Source organism: Myotis brandtii, unplaced genomic scaffold (genome assembly GCF_000412655.1).
Source record: "Myotis brandtii unplaced genomic scaffold, ASM41265v1 scaffold140, whole genome shotgun sequence".
Lineage (NCBI taxonomy): Eukaryota > Metazoa > Chordata > Mammalia > Chiroptera > Vespertilionidae > Myotis > Myotis brandtii.
In genome coordinates this window covers 254,974-273,154 of record NW_005355000.1, presented here as the reverse complement: position 1 = coordinate 273,154, position 18,181 = coordinate 254,974, and the positions used below count along the sequence as shown (strand labels likewise).

Below are 18,181 nucleotides of genomic sequence, written 5' to 3'. Positions count from 1 at the left end.
GAGGACCCGCAGTAAGATTCTGGCCCGACTGATAGCAGCCTTGACTTTCTCAAGCGACGTGCGTTGCTGCCACGCGCGTGTGACGCAGAAACTTTCCCGGGTCAGGCTCTCCTAGCGCAGGGCGCCCGGTGCTGCGTTAGTCTTCCCCTAAGCACCCCCACGCCCACTGTCACCTTTAAAGTGGGGGCATGGATACTTACCGGGGTGCTCAGCTGCCCCTCCACGCGCTGCTGCTGCTGTTCGGAGAGTCCAGAGATCCCCGTGGGGATGTCGCATCCATCTCCGCCGCTCAGCGGAGGGACGGGTCGGGAGGCGAGCCAGGCAAACCTGATGACTGGGAGCGGGCAGGTTAAGACTCTGGGATGCGGGCATCAGGATGAGCCCCTTGAGCCCCCAGCAGAGAGCCGCGGCGCGACGTGGAGACTGGGGTGGGCGGAGACGGCAGTTTGGCTAAGGCAGAGGGGGTGCTGGTGAGTCATCGCTGCCTCCAGACCTAGGTAGGGCTGGAGCCCAGGAATTCTGTTCCTCGAAAGGTTCCAGCCGGCCGGTGTGGGCATAAGCCTGGTGCCGGAGCCAAGGGTATCAGAGCGCCTGCGGATCCCAAGACTGTAACCCCGAATTTCAGAACCTAACGGGTCGGGCTGCGTCTGTATGTCAAGTTTGTAAACAGCCTTTACTCCTCCCCTTCCCCGCCTCCACACCCCGCTGAGTGGCCCCTGCGGTTGTATGAATATTTTGCTGCGCAGGACCTTCATTTCTATTGGCAGTTTTAGGCAGCCACTCGCACGTGGAACTGCGAGAGGTAACTCTTAGGCCACTGAGGACAGTTCTTCAGAAACGATGCCTAGACTCTGATAAGCCTATTGATATTGCATTTAATTTGCAATCTGCCTCTTTTGGAGGAAGGGGGCAGTTCTAACATACATCCTAAATATATGCACACGTCAGTGATTAATCTATCCCCCAAACCCTCGCCCCTTTGTCTTCCTTCTGAAACTTATCTTTCTCCGCCTCCCTACCCCTCCAACCTACACCCCCCCACCACCACCAGACTTCCCCTTACCATTTTTTGTAGCTGTGGAATTGTGGTGTTCCCAGTGGCCTAAAAGCCCCCAGGAAATCTTTCACTCTTCAGGGTGGACCATGCTATTTCTGCCTCCCCCCCATCACCACACACACACACACATACACACACACACACACACCTCACTAGTAAAGTATCAGTTTCCCTGAATTCCATCTCAGATGTGTCTCTTACCTTTTCTGAGCATCCCTACCCTAACTCTAGCCCTCTTCACTTCTCTGCTCATTGGGACTGATGTCTAAGAAATATTTGTCTCTGGCTTTTCCTCCAGACTCTTCTCTCTTAAGCTCTGCCACTAACAAATGAATGATCACCGGGTGCAAGGCCACATGGTTCCCGGCTCACCAGCTCTGCACAGCGCATGCCCAGTCACAACTGTGAACTCCGTGTGGTCCTTGAGACCATTTGCAGTGCTTCTCACCCCTCTCAGGCCGGCAGGTCCGGGGCATCTCTCAAGCTTTCCTCGACAAGGCCTATATTTCAGGCAACCTGCTTTTGCTTCTTTTACTGAATTTCCCTTCTATCCTAATCCTGCCTCATTGCCCTTGGGCCTCCAGACTTATTTGTTCATCTCACCCAGCTTCACATGCTCAAATCATGCCCTTCTTTTGAAGTGTAACTTAAATGTAACTTAGATATCTTTCTTCCCAGGAAACATGTTCCTGGTCCTATGGACTGCTGTCATGTCTCCCTCTTCACCTTCATAGATGCATATGTGTATGTGTAAATATTTCTCTTATGGTTCTTCTGTTTGCTCCCTTGTATTATAATTATAGTTCTTAGTAGGTATGGTCTGTCCCTTTCTCTTTGGCAGCAGGATCAACATCAATTCATTTCTCTTCCATATTGGAGCCTTAGATATTATAGGTACACTAGAGACCTGGTGCACAAAATTCACACACGGGGGGTGGGGCAGGGGGGGGTCCCTCAGCCTGGCCTGTGCCCTCTTGCAGTCCAGGGCTCTCGCAGTCCAGGACCCCTTACAATTTTAACTGTTACAACTTTTATTATCATTTCCTATCTATGTTTTTTTTTTCCTTCTTTGACCCTAGACAAAGCTTCCAACAAGGAAAAATAAATTTTCAAAACACAATTAAATGGCAATTAGCTTTCCTGCCATTTGATTCTAGACAATCACTTTATGATGCTTGGGCATGTCAGTTAGCCATGTTTCTTTAAAGGTACATGCTTTAAAACCTTAAAGGTTTATTGTGGTTTTTTAAATATATTTTATTGATTTTTTTTACAGAGAGGAAGGGAGAGGGATAGAGAGTTAGAAACACCGATGAGAGAGAAGCATCGATCAGCTGCCTCCTGCACACTCCCTACTGGGGATGTGCCTGCAACCAAGGTACATGCCCTTGACCAGAATCGAACCTGGGACCCTTGAGTCCGCAGGCCGATGCTCTATCCACTGAGCCAAACTGGTTGTATACCCTGTATGTTTGAATAAATGTTCACCTTGACCAAGAAAATTACTCTTAGATCAAGCATTTACTTGTGAATCAACAACAAAATTAATTTGGCACTATATGGGTACCATTTATTGAACTCTCATTATGTGCTTTGCCTTATAATGAGTACTTTATGTATGCATCATCTCATACAGAACCCTCACACAATCCAATCCTCAACTCATTTTACAGATGAGGACAGTGAGGCTTTGAGAGTTGGAGGCTTGCTCGAAGTCTCACACTCCTAAGTGGCACAGCTGGGGTTCCCACCCAGTCTTTCTGACCCATGCATTTAGCCACTCAGAGACTGAATCCATATTCCTAAAGAGAATTTAATTTAAAAAGGCACTGCACTGCCCTGGCCAGCGTCACCCCATGCACCAAAAGGTGTGGGTTTGATCCCTGGTCAGGGCACATTCCTAGGTTGCAGGCTCCATCCCTGGTCGGGGTGCATACAGGAGGCAACTGATCAATGTTTCTCTCTCATATCCATGTTTCTTTCTCTCTCACTCTCTCTTTCTAAGCATCAATAAAAACATGTCCTTGGGTGAGGATTTAAAAATAACAGTAAAGATAAAATAAAAAAGGCACTGGACTGAAGTTGGGATACCTGAGTTCTAGATTCGGCACTGGCTCTGTTCAGCTGCTCTGTACCACCAAAGGGCAACTGCAGACCAGCCGCTTTCTCCCTCGGCTTCCCTTTTCACCAGACGGGCCAGACCCTCACCAGATGAACTCCCAGGTTTTTCCCAGTACTTACGGTCTGTCTCTAGTAGGTTTTACATCCTGCACTGTGTTCAGAGAACACCAGAGTTGAGTATTGGAAACAGAGAGAGCTGCCTGAGTGAGAATAAAGTTGTTAAATCACTTCGCCAAAAACCAGCTACTCTTTTGCCTGCTCTGTGCACACCAGAGCTGTTCCCTCGTTGAGCTAGTGGCCTCTAAATCATGTAGAGAACTTTTTAAAAAACATAGATGCTAGACCTTACCCCTGGAAATTCAATTTGCAGATAAGGGGTCATGCCCCAAATCTGAATTTTTAAAAAACTTCCCAAACAATTTTGAATCTTAGCTGGGTTTGGAACCTGTCCTAGCCTAATGCTTCACAAACTTTATCGTGCATAAGAATACCATGGAGTGCTCATTAAAATTCCAACTCCTGCCCTGCCCTGAGATTTTGATTCAGTGGGTCAGATTTGGGGTGGAGCGTGATTATTTGAATTTCTAGCAAATTTCTGGATGATGCTTATAACCTTTATGGACAGTCATTTTCTTGTGTCCAGGGAAAGGTAAAAGGTCTGCTTTTCCTTTACTTTTTCTTTTTCTCCTTTTCTTTTTCTCCCCCCAGTGCAGGAAAAGGAACAATGGAAAATGAGAGAAGGGTTTGACTCAGGGAATGGTAAAAGGTCTGCTTTTCCTTTACTTTTTCTTTTTCTCCTTTTTTTTTCTCCCCCAGTGCAGGAAAAAGAACAATGGAAAATGAGAGAAGGGTTTGACTCTAACACATTGCACGACATGGGGAACTTTTTCATGCTCTTGTAATGTTTTGTTTGGGTGGGTCAACCTTGAGGCGTCATTCATCATTTGCAAAACTGTGGGTATGTGAGAAGGAGAGGAGAAAGAGTTGCCACTTTCAAAGTGCTTAGAATGATTGGCAAACACAACAGTATCCTGGCAGTTAGAGGCTAACACCACAACACCAAAAGCCACTAATATGTTCTAAGCCCTTACAAGGTGCTAAGTACCTTAAGTGCATTATCTCATTCAATCTAAAGGATAATCCTTTATAGTAAGTTTATCCCTAATTGACGAACAAGGAAGCTGAGGTTCAGCATTTAAGGAACTTACCCAAGATGGGTGGCAAGATGGGTGGGTAAGAGGCTGTGCTGGGACTGGGACCTGTGCTGGGCAGCCCGGCCCCAAAGCCTGGTACTGAATCACTGCCTGTTGCAAAGGGAAGGAGGGGAGAGACTCATGGCCTAGTGTCACAGGTGGCACCACCTTGAGTGCCTTGTGGTCAACATATGCTTCCTGAATTTGAAGTCATGATAATTCTTCCATGGGTCAGCTTTTCTCTCAGAGCTCACATGGGTCCCTAAATTTCCAGCTGTCTTCACACAGAGAAACACTGTCTTTCAACAGCCTGGAGAAGGGAATATGTGATTAGAACTTGAGCACCAAGGAAGTATTCCTTAGAGACGGATTTGGTGAGCAGGAACAATAGTGTCAAGTCAAGGAGAAGGTACTGGTATGGCTGAGAGTGAAAATAAATCGCTCTCCAAGTGTGTCCGCAGCATTAAGCAGCCAAGCAGCCCTCATGACAAAGGGATTGGGTCAAATGGCACCATCTCCACTTTCAAATGTTTCATCTTTATGCTCTCATCTCCTCATCTCTTCCTTTGCAGCTGGGAATGTTCCGGTCCCAGGATGGGGATTATTTTATTGAGCCACTGCTGTCCGTGGATGAACCAGAAGATGAAGATGAACAAAACAAACCCCACGTTATCTACAGGCTCAGCACCACCCAGGAAGAGCCCTCCACAGAAAGGCACGCGTGCGACACCTCAGGTATTCGTGTCTTCCTTCAGCAGAGATCCCACCCCTGTGATGGGTCATTGCCCTGCTGCAGACATGTGGCTCTTTCATAGGCTAAAAGCACTACCATGGTCATTGTCTTTTATTTGATCTTCCAGTGAGGTCGGAATATCCCCATTGTACAGATGTGAAAGCTAAAAAGAGCAGTGACTCCAAGCCCACTCTGGGCAGAGCTGCCTCTTTCGTTGGAGTTGCTAATATGACTAAGCTTAGTAATGTCCTAGGCCAGTGGTCGCCAAGCTTTTGGACCTCACGGATCACCAGTGGTCTGCGGACCACCGGTTGGCGACCGCTGTCTTAGGCTATTAGAGCCATATCTTCAGTCAGCAATTGCTTATGTTTCTTGTTTTCTATTTCTTTATTTTATCATGTAAGGTTACAAATGGAACTCAAAAGCTATGTGTTTCTTGGGATTTTTCCTATCAGCTTCAGCTTAGCTCATGTTCTGTGGCTTCAGGAATATGTGACTGGAAGTGTGGGTCACACGGTCGGGTTTCTCTCAGATGCATCTGTGCCCACAGCTGGATCCTGGCCAGGTGCACTGAGGCTGCATGCTGCCGGTGAGCTGGGCAGCATTCTCCCCGCACTGGACCTGGCAGAGATGCTGAGGCTTTCAGAGATGACCCCATGACCCCACTGACGATCTCACAGCTAGACCATAAGGAAAACCCTTGTTTGCCTGTCTTATTCCATGGTTCGTTTTCTCTGTGCAGGTGTGTGTGTGTGTGTGTGTGTGTGTGTGTGTGTGTGTGTGAGAGAGAGAGAGAGAGAGAGAGAGAGAGAGAGAGAAGGAGAAGACTTAATAATGCCTTTCAAAATACCCTCAAGGTTTATTTTTAAATTAACTACCCAAGTCAATGGACTTTGGATTGATTTTCTGGGCTAGAGGACAAGTCATTGTCAAATCTTGTTTAAACATAAAGAAGAGGGAATCTAGAAAGGTGAAGATTGAGGACAGTGGAAGATGGCTTACTTTTTCACAAAAGCTTATTTGGTTCTGGGCATTGTTGCTTTGGGGCCTTTAAGGGCCACATTTCAGATCACCATGGCAAGCCTTTATTTTTCCTTCTGACTTTGGCTTGTCAGTGACCGGTGTGGTGGGCCCTTCCTTCATTCCAGCAGCTTTGACTGTTCCTCCAAAGGTTGCTGCTGAACTCGCCACTCTGGTTTCTCTCCTCCAGCTGCTCCTGCACCCCTTCTTTCAGCTCAGATGCAGGGGCTCACAATAGTTGGAAAGAACTTTGGAGTATGGCACAGTTGCCAGCTGCCATTAGAGAGATGGGCCAGCAGGTCATGGCAACCTCTGAAACCAGGTAGCCTTCGCATAGGGAGTGAAAATAGGTGGGGGGTGGGAGAAGACCCTGTGGCCAGAGAGGAAAACATCCTCTCAGTAAATATCAACCCATTTAGATTCAGGGATGCCCCCCCAAGATCACTGAGTGGTAACCAAGAGTAACCAAGTGGCCTGCCCGTGGAGCCATTCAGGAACCTTTGCTTTTTTGTAAGCCCCTTTCTGCCCATCCTTCCCTTTGCATTTCTAGATGAAACCCCAGGTTCTATCACATGGACACTCTCTATTTGACCCTGAATTTTGCATAAGGGGATGTAGTTGTCCTTATCAGTGAGATAGACATGCTTTCTGATAGGTGAGTGAAAGGCAGGGAGTGGGCCAACAGGAAAAGGATTGTCTTGTTTGCCTGGGCGTAGGGGCATAGAAGACAGTGTTTATCTGTTGCTAAAATACCTCTCTCACCCTCCCATCTCAGCAAGGCCAGCTGTTTTTGTTTCTTAAGGCATTTAGGAATTATACACTTATTAACCCACCAATGCCACTTTTGTGGAAATAATCGGACAATTGTGTAAGGTATTTATGGGAGAATACTCAGTACAGTGTTGTTTATTATAGAAAAATGCTGGAAACAACCTGAGTGCCCAGGGGTGGGGGGTGAGGTATGCAGTTGATGGATTCCTATGCAGCTATTAAAAATGATGGCAGAGATGTATGTTAACAAACACAGAAATATGTATAGTATGTGAACAGGCAGTGATGATTCAGTGTATATGGTATGATTTCATTTTCTTAAATAATAAAGTGTGTGTGGGTGCATGGGGGTGTAGAGAAAAAATCTGAAGCAATATGCATGGACATATTAAAAGGAATTATTTCTGTTTGGCAGGAACAGAGGCAGTCTTTTATGTTCTTATATTTTTGCCATGATTCTGTAGCCGTTTCATAATCAGAAAACGGAGTTTGAAAAAAAATGGGGGTGGGGGCATGTAGTTATTGTGTAGCCCCATAGCACTTGTCACCAGGGACCAACAGCCAAGCCAAGATCCTATACTCGCTTGCTTGCCTGTTTGGGAATGAGAGAGTTTCGATGCCACACAGGTAGAAATCCTGCTTTGTAGCTACTTCTTTGGAGCACTGGGCTAGTCAGAGCTGAGGGTCCCTCTCCATCTCACTAAATTCCTGGTACCCATTGGACTGTCCTGGGGATCACCATGGTTTAGTCTCCATTAGGGATTTCAGACCTGTCACCCCATTAGAATGTACTGTCGTACCTTTTTGGTTAGGCTCCCAAGGGTATGATCATAAAGGCGGAAAAATATTAAGATGATAATTAAAGTCATCATTTGTTGGTCTCATAGTATGCGCGTGTGGGGTCTCAGTGCTACCCATGTTCCATACATTATCATATGTAATCCATTCATCAACACTGCAGGGTAGGTATTATTATCCTTATTTTACAGCAGAGAAAATGACAGCTATAAAGTCACACAGCTGGTAGGAAGTGGGCTGACTTGAGCCCGGGGGGGATCCTAGTGTGGTCCACTGTGGGCCAGATTACCCTGAAAACAATGGAAGAAGCTGCCTTTAAAAAATGCTTTTTTACTTAAGATTTCAGAACATCCTTTTTGACTTCCATCTAATCTAATCCCTAAATGACACTAACAATGGCTGACATCTGTTGAGCATGCGTTGTGTGGCAGGCACTCTTACCCATGTTTTATGTGGATTATATGTTTTAATCCTTACCTCCGCCTGGGTTGATTTTGCAGTTGGGAAAATAGAGACACAGAGAAGTCCATACAAAGCTCATAAACATAGCCTTTGTCCTGGTCTCCTTAGAGCAGCGGTTCTCAACCTGTGGGTCTCGACCCCTTTGGGGGTCGAACGACCCTTTCACAGGGGTCGCCAAAGACCATTGGAAAACACATATATAATTACATATTGTTTTTGTGATTAATCACTATGCTTTAATTATGTTCAATTTGTAACAATGAAAATACATCCTGCATATCAGATATTTACATTATGATTCATAACAGTAGCAAAATTACAGTTATGAAGTAGCAACAAAAATAATTTCATGGTTGGGGGTCACCACAACATGAGGAACTATATTAAGGGTTGCGGCATTAGGAAGGTTGAGAACCACTGCCTTAGAGGATTCTTTGGCCGAGATCCCTCTGTTGATTCCATTGTATTCACATATGAATTACCTTTTCTGTAGGAATTTTTAAATGCCTTCCCAGAATTTGATTTGATGTGAGGGGGGCTGCCTGGTGCCCGGAATTCCCACCCAGACTAATGAGTCACCAGGGACTGTGTCTCCAGCATGCCTCAGTTGGAGGGGAGGCTTGTTACACATTAACCTCTTGAATCCATTAATAATTTAGCATAGATTAGCTGATTAGATTAGCTGCCCTGAGCATTGGGCCCAAATGGAGTGAGAGACAGAGCTGAGGAGCAGACCACTGAGGGGGCTTTAAGTAAACAATTCTGGGACAGCTGGAGGGTTCCAGGCAGTAATGGAAGCTTTGGCTGACTTCACAGTCCCGGCTGGGCCCCAGCAGGGCAGTGGTTGTTGGCTAATTAGTGATTTCTGTGAGAAGCTAGCCAGCCTCCATTTTCCCACACACGCTCAAGCCCTCAGACCCTTCCCCCAGCCCCGGGGCCTGTGCACAGGAGGACAGGCAACAGGAGGGACCATGGTTGCTTCCTTTACGCCGGGAGCAGCTCGCTGGGGGGCAGGTGCTCCAGTGACTCCCATTTTACAGCTGAGAAGACTGACTGGGAGGGTCAGTGGCCTGCCCGCAGCATGTACAGGAAGCAGGGGCGCTCCAGCCAGGACTGGCTCACCGTTCAGGACAGTTCCTGCCATTTGGGGTCTATTGTGTTGACTTAATTTCCTTCACTTACCCCTCAGCGTTCATACCTTTTTCTCTTTTTTATGTTCCTCAATGACTTGATGATTAATAAACAGTCAATATAAGCAATGGCCTCTAAAAGCCTTAGTAAGTTATTAGAAAACTATTATTTTAAGTAACTGAATTCTGGAGATTATTTCCTCACCTTTATCTTCTTTGTAGCATATATATAAAGATTGCTATTTTTGACATTGGAAGCTATAGTGTAATATGCCAACAAAGTCATTAAAGGATAGAACAAAAGAAACCTCTAATATAGGAATGGTTTCTTCTCTCATCTGTTCTCATTTATTCATTGAATTTTTTATTTTATTTTTTTACTTTTCATCTTGTTTTTTAAAGCATTTTAAAAAGTTAGAGGTGTGGTAAAACAAACATACCCTCTACATTTAACAATGACAAAGCATTTTCCACATTTGCTGCTTAATTTTCCTGTTTTCTAGAGTATTTTAAACTAAACTCAGATATCATAACATCTTCTCTCTAAATATTCCAATCTACCTGTCTGGAAGATGAAGATATTTTCTTTCTTTCTTTCTTTTTAATATATTCTTATTGATTTTAGAGAGGGAGAGGGAGAGAATCATTGATCGGCTGCCTCCTGGACACCCCCTACTGGGGATTAAGCCTGCAACCCCGGGCATGTGCCCTTGATTGGAATCGAACCTGGGACCTTTCAGTTCGCAGGCCAACTATCCACCAAGTCAAACCAGCTAGGGCTGAAGATATTTTCTTATATAACTGTAACATTATTTATGATGGTGAGGTAAATCAATGATAATTTCTCCATATCCCCTAAAGAGTTCCTATAGTAAAGTTTTTCTAATTGTCCCCAAAATGCCTTTTTATATTCCTTCTGCTTAGATTGTGATCTAAACAAGGTCCACACATTGCGATTAGTTATGTCTCTTAAGCAACTTCACTTGTTGTCATTGTAGTTGTTAAAGTTGCTGTTTTAGTTTTAGTTTTGCTCCCATGGCCCCTTTTCTCCTTTCCACTTCGTTGGCTCTTTGCTTGGCCTTTGTCACCATAAGGTTAAGCTGCATTTGCAACCATTTGAAAGAGCAGAGTCAGCACCCAAACCCAGAGCAGGTACCAAGAACTCCGCCAGCAGAAGGAGCCCCTGTCAGAGTAGCTTCACAGAGCACAGAAGGCGCTGTGGTAGGTGGCTTTTTGACGCGGTGTCTAGTAGCGGCCGCCGACCCTTCAGACCTCACAGACCACCAGTGGTCACCTGTTAGCAACCGCTGTACACAACTGAAAATCATGAATGAATAGGAAGCATACTGATTATCACATTCTGAGGAAATGCAAGGTGTGCTGGTTTGTGCATGTGTGGGCTGTGGGCTTTGAGAAGGAATGAAATGAAACGGAGTATAAATGTTGGCCAAGCGCTTCCTTCTGTATCAACCCCCATCTCTCAGGGGACGTGGGGATTAGAGTGGGTATGGAAAGCAGTTGGCCTGTGGTGCATGGAAAAACTTCCAGTTGATGTGATTGGCCTCAGCATTTCTCTGTTAGTTTTTGTTTTACAAATCTTTTTATTTTCTAGGGTTTTTTCACCCATGTTTCTAGTAAGGTATAATTACATGCAGTAACAGTCAGCCTTTCTAGTGTCCAGTTTTGCAAGTTTTCGAAAATGTATATAGTCATGTCACCATCATCACAGTCAACATAGAGAGGAATTCCTGGTGTCTTGTGTGGTCAGCCCCCTTTTCTGTTTCTACAGGTTAGCCCCTTCGCAGCTGTCATAGAAATAGGACCACTAAGCATAGTGCTGCGGCTCATCCAGGTAGCCTGTATCAGAACTCATCGTTTTTCATTGTGAGCAGTGTTCCTTTGCATGAATACACATACCACAGTTGGTTTATCTGACCCAGCTGAGGGACAGAGTTTTGACAATTACAAACAAATCCATACGTTTTCATTTCACTTGGGTAAATACTTAGGTGGGAGATTGCTAGGTTATATGATAAGAATATGTTTAACTTCACAAGATACTGCCATCTGGTTTTTAAAGTGGCGGTACCATCTTGCAGTCCCAGCAGCAGGGTATAAAATTCCATTTTTCTGCATCCTCACTAGCATTTGTTATTGCCAATATTTGGTTTTGCCTTTTAATTTTAGCCCATCTAGTAGATGCATAGCGGTATCTCCTCACAGTTATAATTTGCATTTCCCTGATGACTAAGCATCTCTTAGTCTGCTTATTTGCCATCCGTGTATCTTCTTGGGTAAAGTGTCTAAATCTTTTGCCCACATTATAAAGAACTGGAATATTTCTTATTATTGAATTGAGATTTCTTTATATATTCTGGATATAAGCCCTGTATCAGCTATGTAGTTCAAGTGTCTTCCCCCAGGGCACATGCTTGAGGTGCCAGCTGGATCCCAGTAGGGGGTGTGGCTCGGCTCTCATTGTCCTCATTTGCAGACACTATTGCATCCGTGGCTTCCTTACTTGAGTGCAGACATTGTGTGCAGCACAGACAGCGCTGTCAGGATGACACTGACAACGCACAGCGCGGGATTCGGTAGAGAGTGTGTTCAAGACGCAGGTGAAGAGAGATGGACTAGGAAAGGCTTGTTGTTCTTGAAAGCAGTGCCTATGCCAACAGAGAAGGCGCTGCTGTTGTTATTTCTCATCGGTGTACTCAGACAGCTTCCCGCTTCCAGCCTGTGCTTTATGATGGGGGGTGGGGTGTCTCTTGCCTCACAAGTGAAGCAGTTACAGAGGAAGCTTTGGATGCCTGAGGATGCAACTATGTTCTCTCGCACAGAGCACGCACCGCACAGGGGAGAGAAAGACAGCCAGGGGCAGTGAGACAGGAGGAGCAGTGGTGTGACGTTCAGCCCTGTAAGGCCACGCTCCTGGGGGAAGAGGAATGGGACACATAACCCCACGATTTCCCAGAGTTCCTATTGTGTGCTTTGTGGGCAATACAAGAGTTTTCCCAAAGATTTCCTAATTCTTACATTTGATGCTGGTCCATTGTAACAAGTCCCGTTCTCTCGCACAGAGCACGCACCGCACAGGGGAGAGAAAGACAGCCAGGGGCAGTGAGACAGGAGGAGCAGTGGTGTGACGTTCAGCCCTGTAAGGCCACGCTCCTGGGGGAAGAGGAATGGGACACATAACCCCACGATTTCCCAGAGTTCCTATCGTGTGCTTTGTGGGCAATACAAGATTTTCCCAAAGATTTCCTAATCCTTACATTTGATGCTGGTCCATTGTAACAAGTCCGATTAGAGAGAATGGAAGTGGTTTTCAGACACTGGTATCTGTTCTAGCAGGTCCAAAAATAAAAGCTTCACAGTAAGTGATGGAGATGTGTGAGTTGTACTCCCCCTGACATTATTTAACATCAGCTACAGCCCACTTCTTTCCTGTTGGTCTCTCTGTTGGGGTTCCTCTGTCTCTTGCCTGCCCACCCTGTCGCTGTGTGGTTATTTCTCCTGTGCACTGAGTGACAGTGGCCAAGAGAAGAGGTTCTTGGGTTTTTCTCCTTTCAAATCCTGGGACTTCAATTTTCAGTGTTATTCACCTTTATCTTATAAGTATAAGAACTCGTATTTTTAATACTAGAGGGAGTTTGGAGAGAACTTCTACCCCAGTTCGTCTCTTCACGGATTAGGCAGTGGTTCTCAACCTTCCTAATGCCGAGACCCTTTAATACATACAGTTCCTCATGTTGTGGTGACCCCAACCATAAAATTATTTTCGTTGCTACTTCATAACTGTAATTTTGCTACTGTTGTGAATCGTAATATAAATATCTGATATGCAGGATGTATTTTCATTGTTACAAATTGAACATAATTAAAGCATAGTGATTAATCACAAAAACAATATGTAATTATATATGTGTTTTCGGATGGTCTTAGGCGACCCCTGTGAAAGGGTCGTTCGACCCCCAAAGGGGTCGAGACCCACAGGTTGAGAACCGCTGGATTAGAGGATCAAGACTCAGAATTTCAAAGGGATTCGTAATTGGAGCTAGAGCGAATGGAAAGGTGGCCCTGACAGGCCTCTTCCTTCCCAGCCCTGTGTTCTCTTCAGGCTGCAAGTCGCAGAAAAGCTGGCTGGGAAGGTGCTTAGAAAGAGGATGTTCCAAAGTGCCACTCAAGCCCTGGCCAGTGTGGCTCAGCTGGTTGAGTGGTGCCCCCATGCACCAAGAGGTCATAGGTTGATTCCCAGTCAGGGCACATGACTGCGTTGCTGGCTGGATCCCGGGTAGGGGGTGTGCAGGAGGCAACTGATAGATATTTGTCTCTCACATCGATGTTTCTCTCTCTCCCGCTCCTTTCCTCACTCTTTAAAATCAATAGAAACTTTTTCTTTTTAAGTGGGACTCAAGTGACATATTGAAAGTGCCACTGGATTTAAGTGTAAGAACAATTAAGAAACCAGAGAGATCATTTCAGTTATCTTATGGCTATGGAGAAAGATAACAGACTTTTAATTCATTTAAGGAATTAAGTTATTACAGGAGAGCTGAATTTACAGCAACTAAATATTTGAGCTGGCCAGGTGCTGTTGCAAGCGAGTGACCTATGGCTGGGAGGGTTCCTGGCCAGGTGCTGTGAGAAGATGGCCTGTGACTGGGAGGGTTCCTGACCGGGTGCTGTGGGAAGGTGGCCTGTGGCTGAGAGGGTTCCTGGCCAGGTGCTGTGGGAAGGTGGCCTGGGGCTGGCGGGTTCCTGTCCAGGTGCTGTGGGAAGGGGACCTATGGCTGGGAGGGTTCCTGACCGGGTGCTGTGGGAAGGTGGCCTGTGGCTGAGAGGGTTCCTGGCCAGGTGCTGTGGGAAGGTGGCCTGGGGCTGGCGGGTTCCTGTCCAGGTGCTGTGGGAAGGGGACCTATGGCTGGGAGGGTTCCTGACCGGGTGCTGTGGGAAGGTGGCCTGTGGCTGAGAGGGTTCCTGGCCAGGTGCTGTGGGAAGGTGGCCTGGGGCTGGCGGGTTCCTGTCCAGGTGCTGTGGGAAGGGGACCTATGGCTGGGAGGGTTCCTGACCGGGTGCTGTGGGAAGGTGGCCTGTGGCTGAGAGGGTTCCTGGCCAGGTGCTGTGGGAAGGTGGCCTGGGGCTGGCGGGTTCCTGTCCAGGTGCTGTGGGAAGGGGACCTATGGCTGGGAGGGTTCCTGACCGGGTGCTGTGGGAAGGTGGCCTGTGGCTGAGAGGGTTCCTGGCCAGGTGCTGTGGGAAGGTGGCCTGGGGCTGGCGGGTTCCTGTCCAGGTGCTGTGGGAAGGGGACCTATGGCTGGGAGGGTTCCTGACCGGGTGCTGTGGGAAGGTGGCCTGTGGCTGAGAGGGTTCCTGGCCAGGTGCTGTGGGAAGGTGGCCTGGGGCTGGCGGGTTCCTGTCCAGGTGCTGTGGGAAGGGGACCTATGGCTGGGAGGGTTCCTGACCGGGTGCTGTGGGAAGGTGGCCTGTGGCTGAGAGGGTTCCTGGCCAGGTGCTGTGGGAAGGTGGCCTGGGGCTGGCGGGTTCCTGTCCAGGTGCTGTGGGAAGGGGACCTATGGCTGGGAGGGTTCCTGACCGGGTGCTGTGGGAAGGTGGCCTGTGGCTGAGAGGGTTCCTGGCCAGGTGCTGTGGGAAGGTGGCCTGGGGCTGGCGGGTTCCTGTCCAGGTGCTGTGGGAAGGGGACCTATGGCTGGGAGGGTTCCTGACCGGGTGCTGTGGGAAGGTGGCCTGTGGCTGAGAGGGTTCCTGGCCAGGTGCTGTGGGAAGGTGGCCTGGGGCTGGCGGGTTCCTGTCCAGGTGCTGTGGGAAGGGGACCTATGGCTGGGAGGGTTCCTGACCGGGTGCTGTGGGAAGGTGGCCTGTGGCTGAGAGGGTTCCTGGCCAGGTGCTGTGGGAAGGTGGCCTGGGGCTGGCGGGTTCCTGTCCAGGTGCTGTGGGAAGGGGACCTATGGCTGGGAGGGTTCCTGACCGGGTGCTGTGGGAAGGTGGCCTGTGGCTGAGAGGGTTCCTGGCCAGGTGCTGTGGGAAGGTGGCCTGTGGCTGGCGGGTTCCTGTTCAGGGGCTGTGGGAAGGTGGCCTGTGGCTGGGAGGGTTCCTGACCAGGTGCTGCGGGCAGGTGACCTATGGCTGGGAGGGTTCCTGGCCAGGTCTGGGAAGGTGGTGGCCTGTGGCTGGGAGGGTTCCTGGCCAGGTGCTGTGGGAAGGTGGCCTGTGGCTGGGAGGGTTCCCGGGGAGCTCCACTGTGATCAGAGCACAGCGTGCCCCTGCGACCACTCGTTGCCATAGTGGCTGGAACACCGACATCAGGATGAGAAAAGGTTGGTACTGCAGACTGTGGTGTGCAAACTTGTCTTCATCCTGTGGGAACTGGGAGGCTGTGCAGCAAAGGAATGTGGGAGATATGCTCTCCAGGAGTTGCTAGAAGCTTTTTTAAAGAGATCCTGCCCAACTGCTCTGATAAGGGAGTGATACCTAGACCCACCACAGGCATCCGTTCTGCCTTGGGCCACCCAGGAGCTGCTGTCAGATAGCAGGAAGCCCTAGAGCCACTCCATTCTGCAGCCCTAAAAGGGTGCTACCCTCAGGAATGAGTCACCACAGCCACACCCCTCAGCATGGACCCAGCCCCAGGCCCAGTGCAGAATGTTACGTGTATTAAAGCATTTAACTCCCCTCCTAGGGAGGAACCATTCGGATCCCATTTCACAGATGAGGCAACGGGACACAGAGGGCTTAAGTGACTGCCAGGGTCACACCGATTGACTGTGGAGCAGCGAGGATTTGAACACAGGTCTCTCTGACTCCCAGGCCCCAACTCTTATTTAGCATATCTCACTGCCGCTAGTATTCATTCTGCACACACTAAATGCCTGGAATGCACCGTCCTATAGAGCAGCCAGTAGCCCCGTGTGGCTCCTGAGCCCTTGAATGTGGCCAGTGCCATGTGCTGCAATGACAATTATGTTGCATATATTGACTTAAATAGAATAGAAGAGTATTAAAATTAATTTCACCTGTTTCTTTTGGCTTTTTCTTTTAATGTGGCTATTAGACATTCTTAGCTTCCAGGTGTGGCTCACATTTTATTTCTACTGGAAAGTGCTGACCTAGAAGATCCCAAGGCATGTCGAAACGGGGCCACAGACAGTGCAGGGGGGCCGTGGGCCGCTGGCACCCGCCAGCCAGAAGGGCCTAGCTCCCCTGATTGCTTTAGAGATGGAGTGAGTCAGAACCAACATTTCCCAAAGGGTATTTTGCAGGATATTAATAGCAAATCAAACAGTCTCTTAGTAAAATATAGACTTGGGTATGTTCAGCATTTTATAACTTCAAATAGATGTTCTTTAAATACTTTCTCGAGTTGTTTCAAGTGTGCCTCAGTTTCCTCGTGTGTGCCTTGGAGACAGCAGTCCCCACGGTGTCTGGGTGCCGTGAGGAATAACAGACTAATCCATGTGCAGTGCTTGGAGGAGAGCCTGACAGGGCGGCTCCGACATGGGGAGTTGGTACTATGGTATCAGTCATCTCGCCATGATAGCCAGAGGAGCAGCAGGATGCTGAGGGAGGGTGTGCAGCAGGGCCTTTGGTGGTGGTGCCCAGCTCTCGGATCTGATTCAGCAAATTTAACTCCCCAGGTAGCTGGAGGCACCCACTCCTAGAAAATAGTGTGATGACCCTCAGACATAGCTCCCGCCACCCACCTCCCAGCACAGCCCCTTGAACTGCAAAAAGCTTCTCACAGTCTTCTTCCTGGAGCAGCAGCCAGCAGTACCCTCCTTCCATCCCTCTCTTCCCAGGGTGCTCGGTCCCCTCCCCTGCCCCACAAACTGGCCAAGGTCCTGGGAGTGCCCTAGTTCATGGTTAAACCAATGTAAACTGGTTTCTTTGCTGCAAGACTTCTCAAAGCCCTTAAAATGCTAATGTGCCTGGGAGAGGTCCCAGATGTGAATGTGCTTAAAGGGTTTTTGCAAAGCTACCTGGTTTGTTTTTGGAAATATCTTCTGGGACTAATGTTCTGGAAACCACTCAGGGAAACATAAAGGTTCTGGGAGCCAAAAAGAAGGCTTAGCAATATAATCTCTTCCTCCACTGCCCTTTGCACACATTTCATCAGTACTGAGCATGGAGCGCCATCAGACACGGGCATGCCACACACACACACACACACACACACACACACACGCACACGCGCACACACACACGCACGCATGCGCACACAGAGCTCACAGAGTGATGCACACGGGGACTTGATCTAGTGAGTATCCAAGAGTCACTGCTGTTTTTAAAGCTAGCAAATCGCGGGCCCTTTTTAAAAAAATAAACCTTGGTAATTTCATTCATGCCCTTTAAAGCTTTATAAACACAGAACAATCCCACCTCCCTCAGGACCCACCCCCCCTCCTACCACCACCACCCAATTTTTGGAAACACATTGTTCTGTATTACTAGAACATTCGTTGTTTTATGGCTGTTTTTGTTTTTCTGTTTTATCTCTTCCTCCGCACGCTGTTTATCCACCTTCCACTGACCCCGCAGACTGCTTCTCCTTCCCTCCCTGCAGGCCCCGCCAAGTAGCTCTCTGGGCACAGGCCCAGAGCCCAAGCTTAGAGCTGAGGAGGACTCGGAGGGCAGGGAGCTGCCTTGGCTTCCTCTCTTGCTCCCGTGTTATCAGCCCTTGGAGCCCATTGAGAGGTGCAAGTGCTTGCATTTGTTTACATGGAATTACATCGCAGACTATGTCTTCTCACTCTCAACCCTCATGTGTTGTTACCTAGATTGAAAGTTCTGTGGAAGCAGGGCCTGGCCTTTTCTGTCTTCCCTCCCTTCCTTCCTTCCTTCCTTCCTTCCTTCCTTCCTTCCTTCCTTCCTTCCTTCC

The 18,181-nt window shown here is 48.1% G+C and overlaps 1 protein-coding gene across 1 annotated transcript in view; it reads left to right on the top strand.

Moving 5' to 3' along the window:
* The window catches only part of ADAMTS9 (ADAM metallopeptidase with thrombospondin type 1 motif, 9), a 164,016-nt gene that overhangs the window by 1,615 nt on the left and 144,220 nt on the right, over positions 1-18,181 (top strand). The window contains exon 3 of the mRNA XM_014535238.1: positions 4,944-5,106. Coding sequence (XP_014390724.1) covers positions 4,944-5,106 — 163 coding nt within the window. The remainder of the gene's footprint in view (positions 1-4,943; positions 5,107-18,181) is intronic.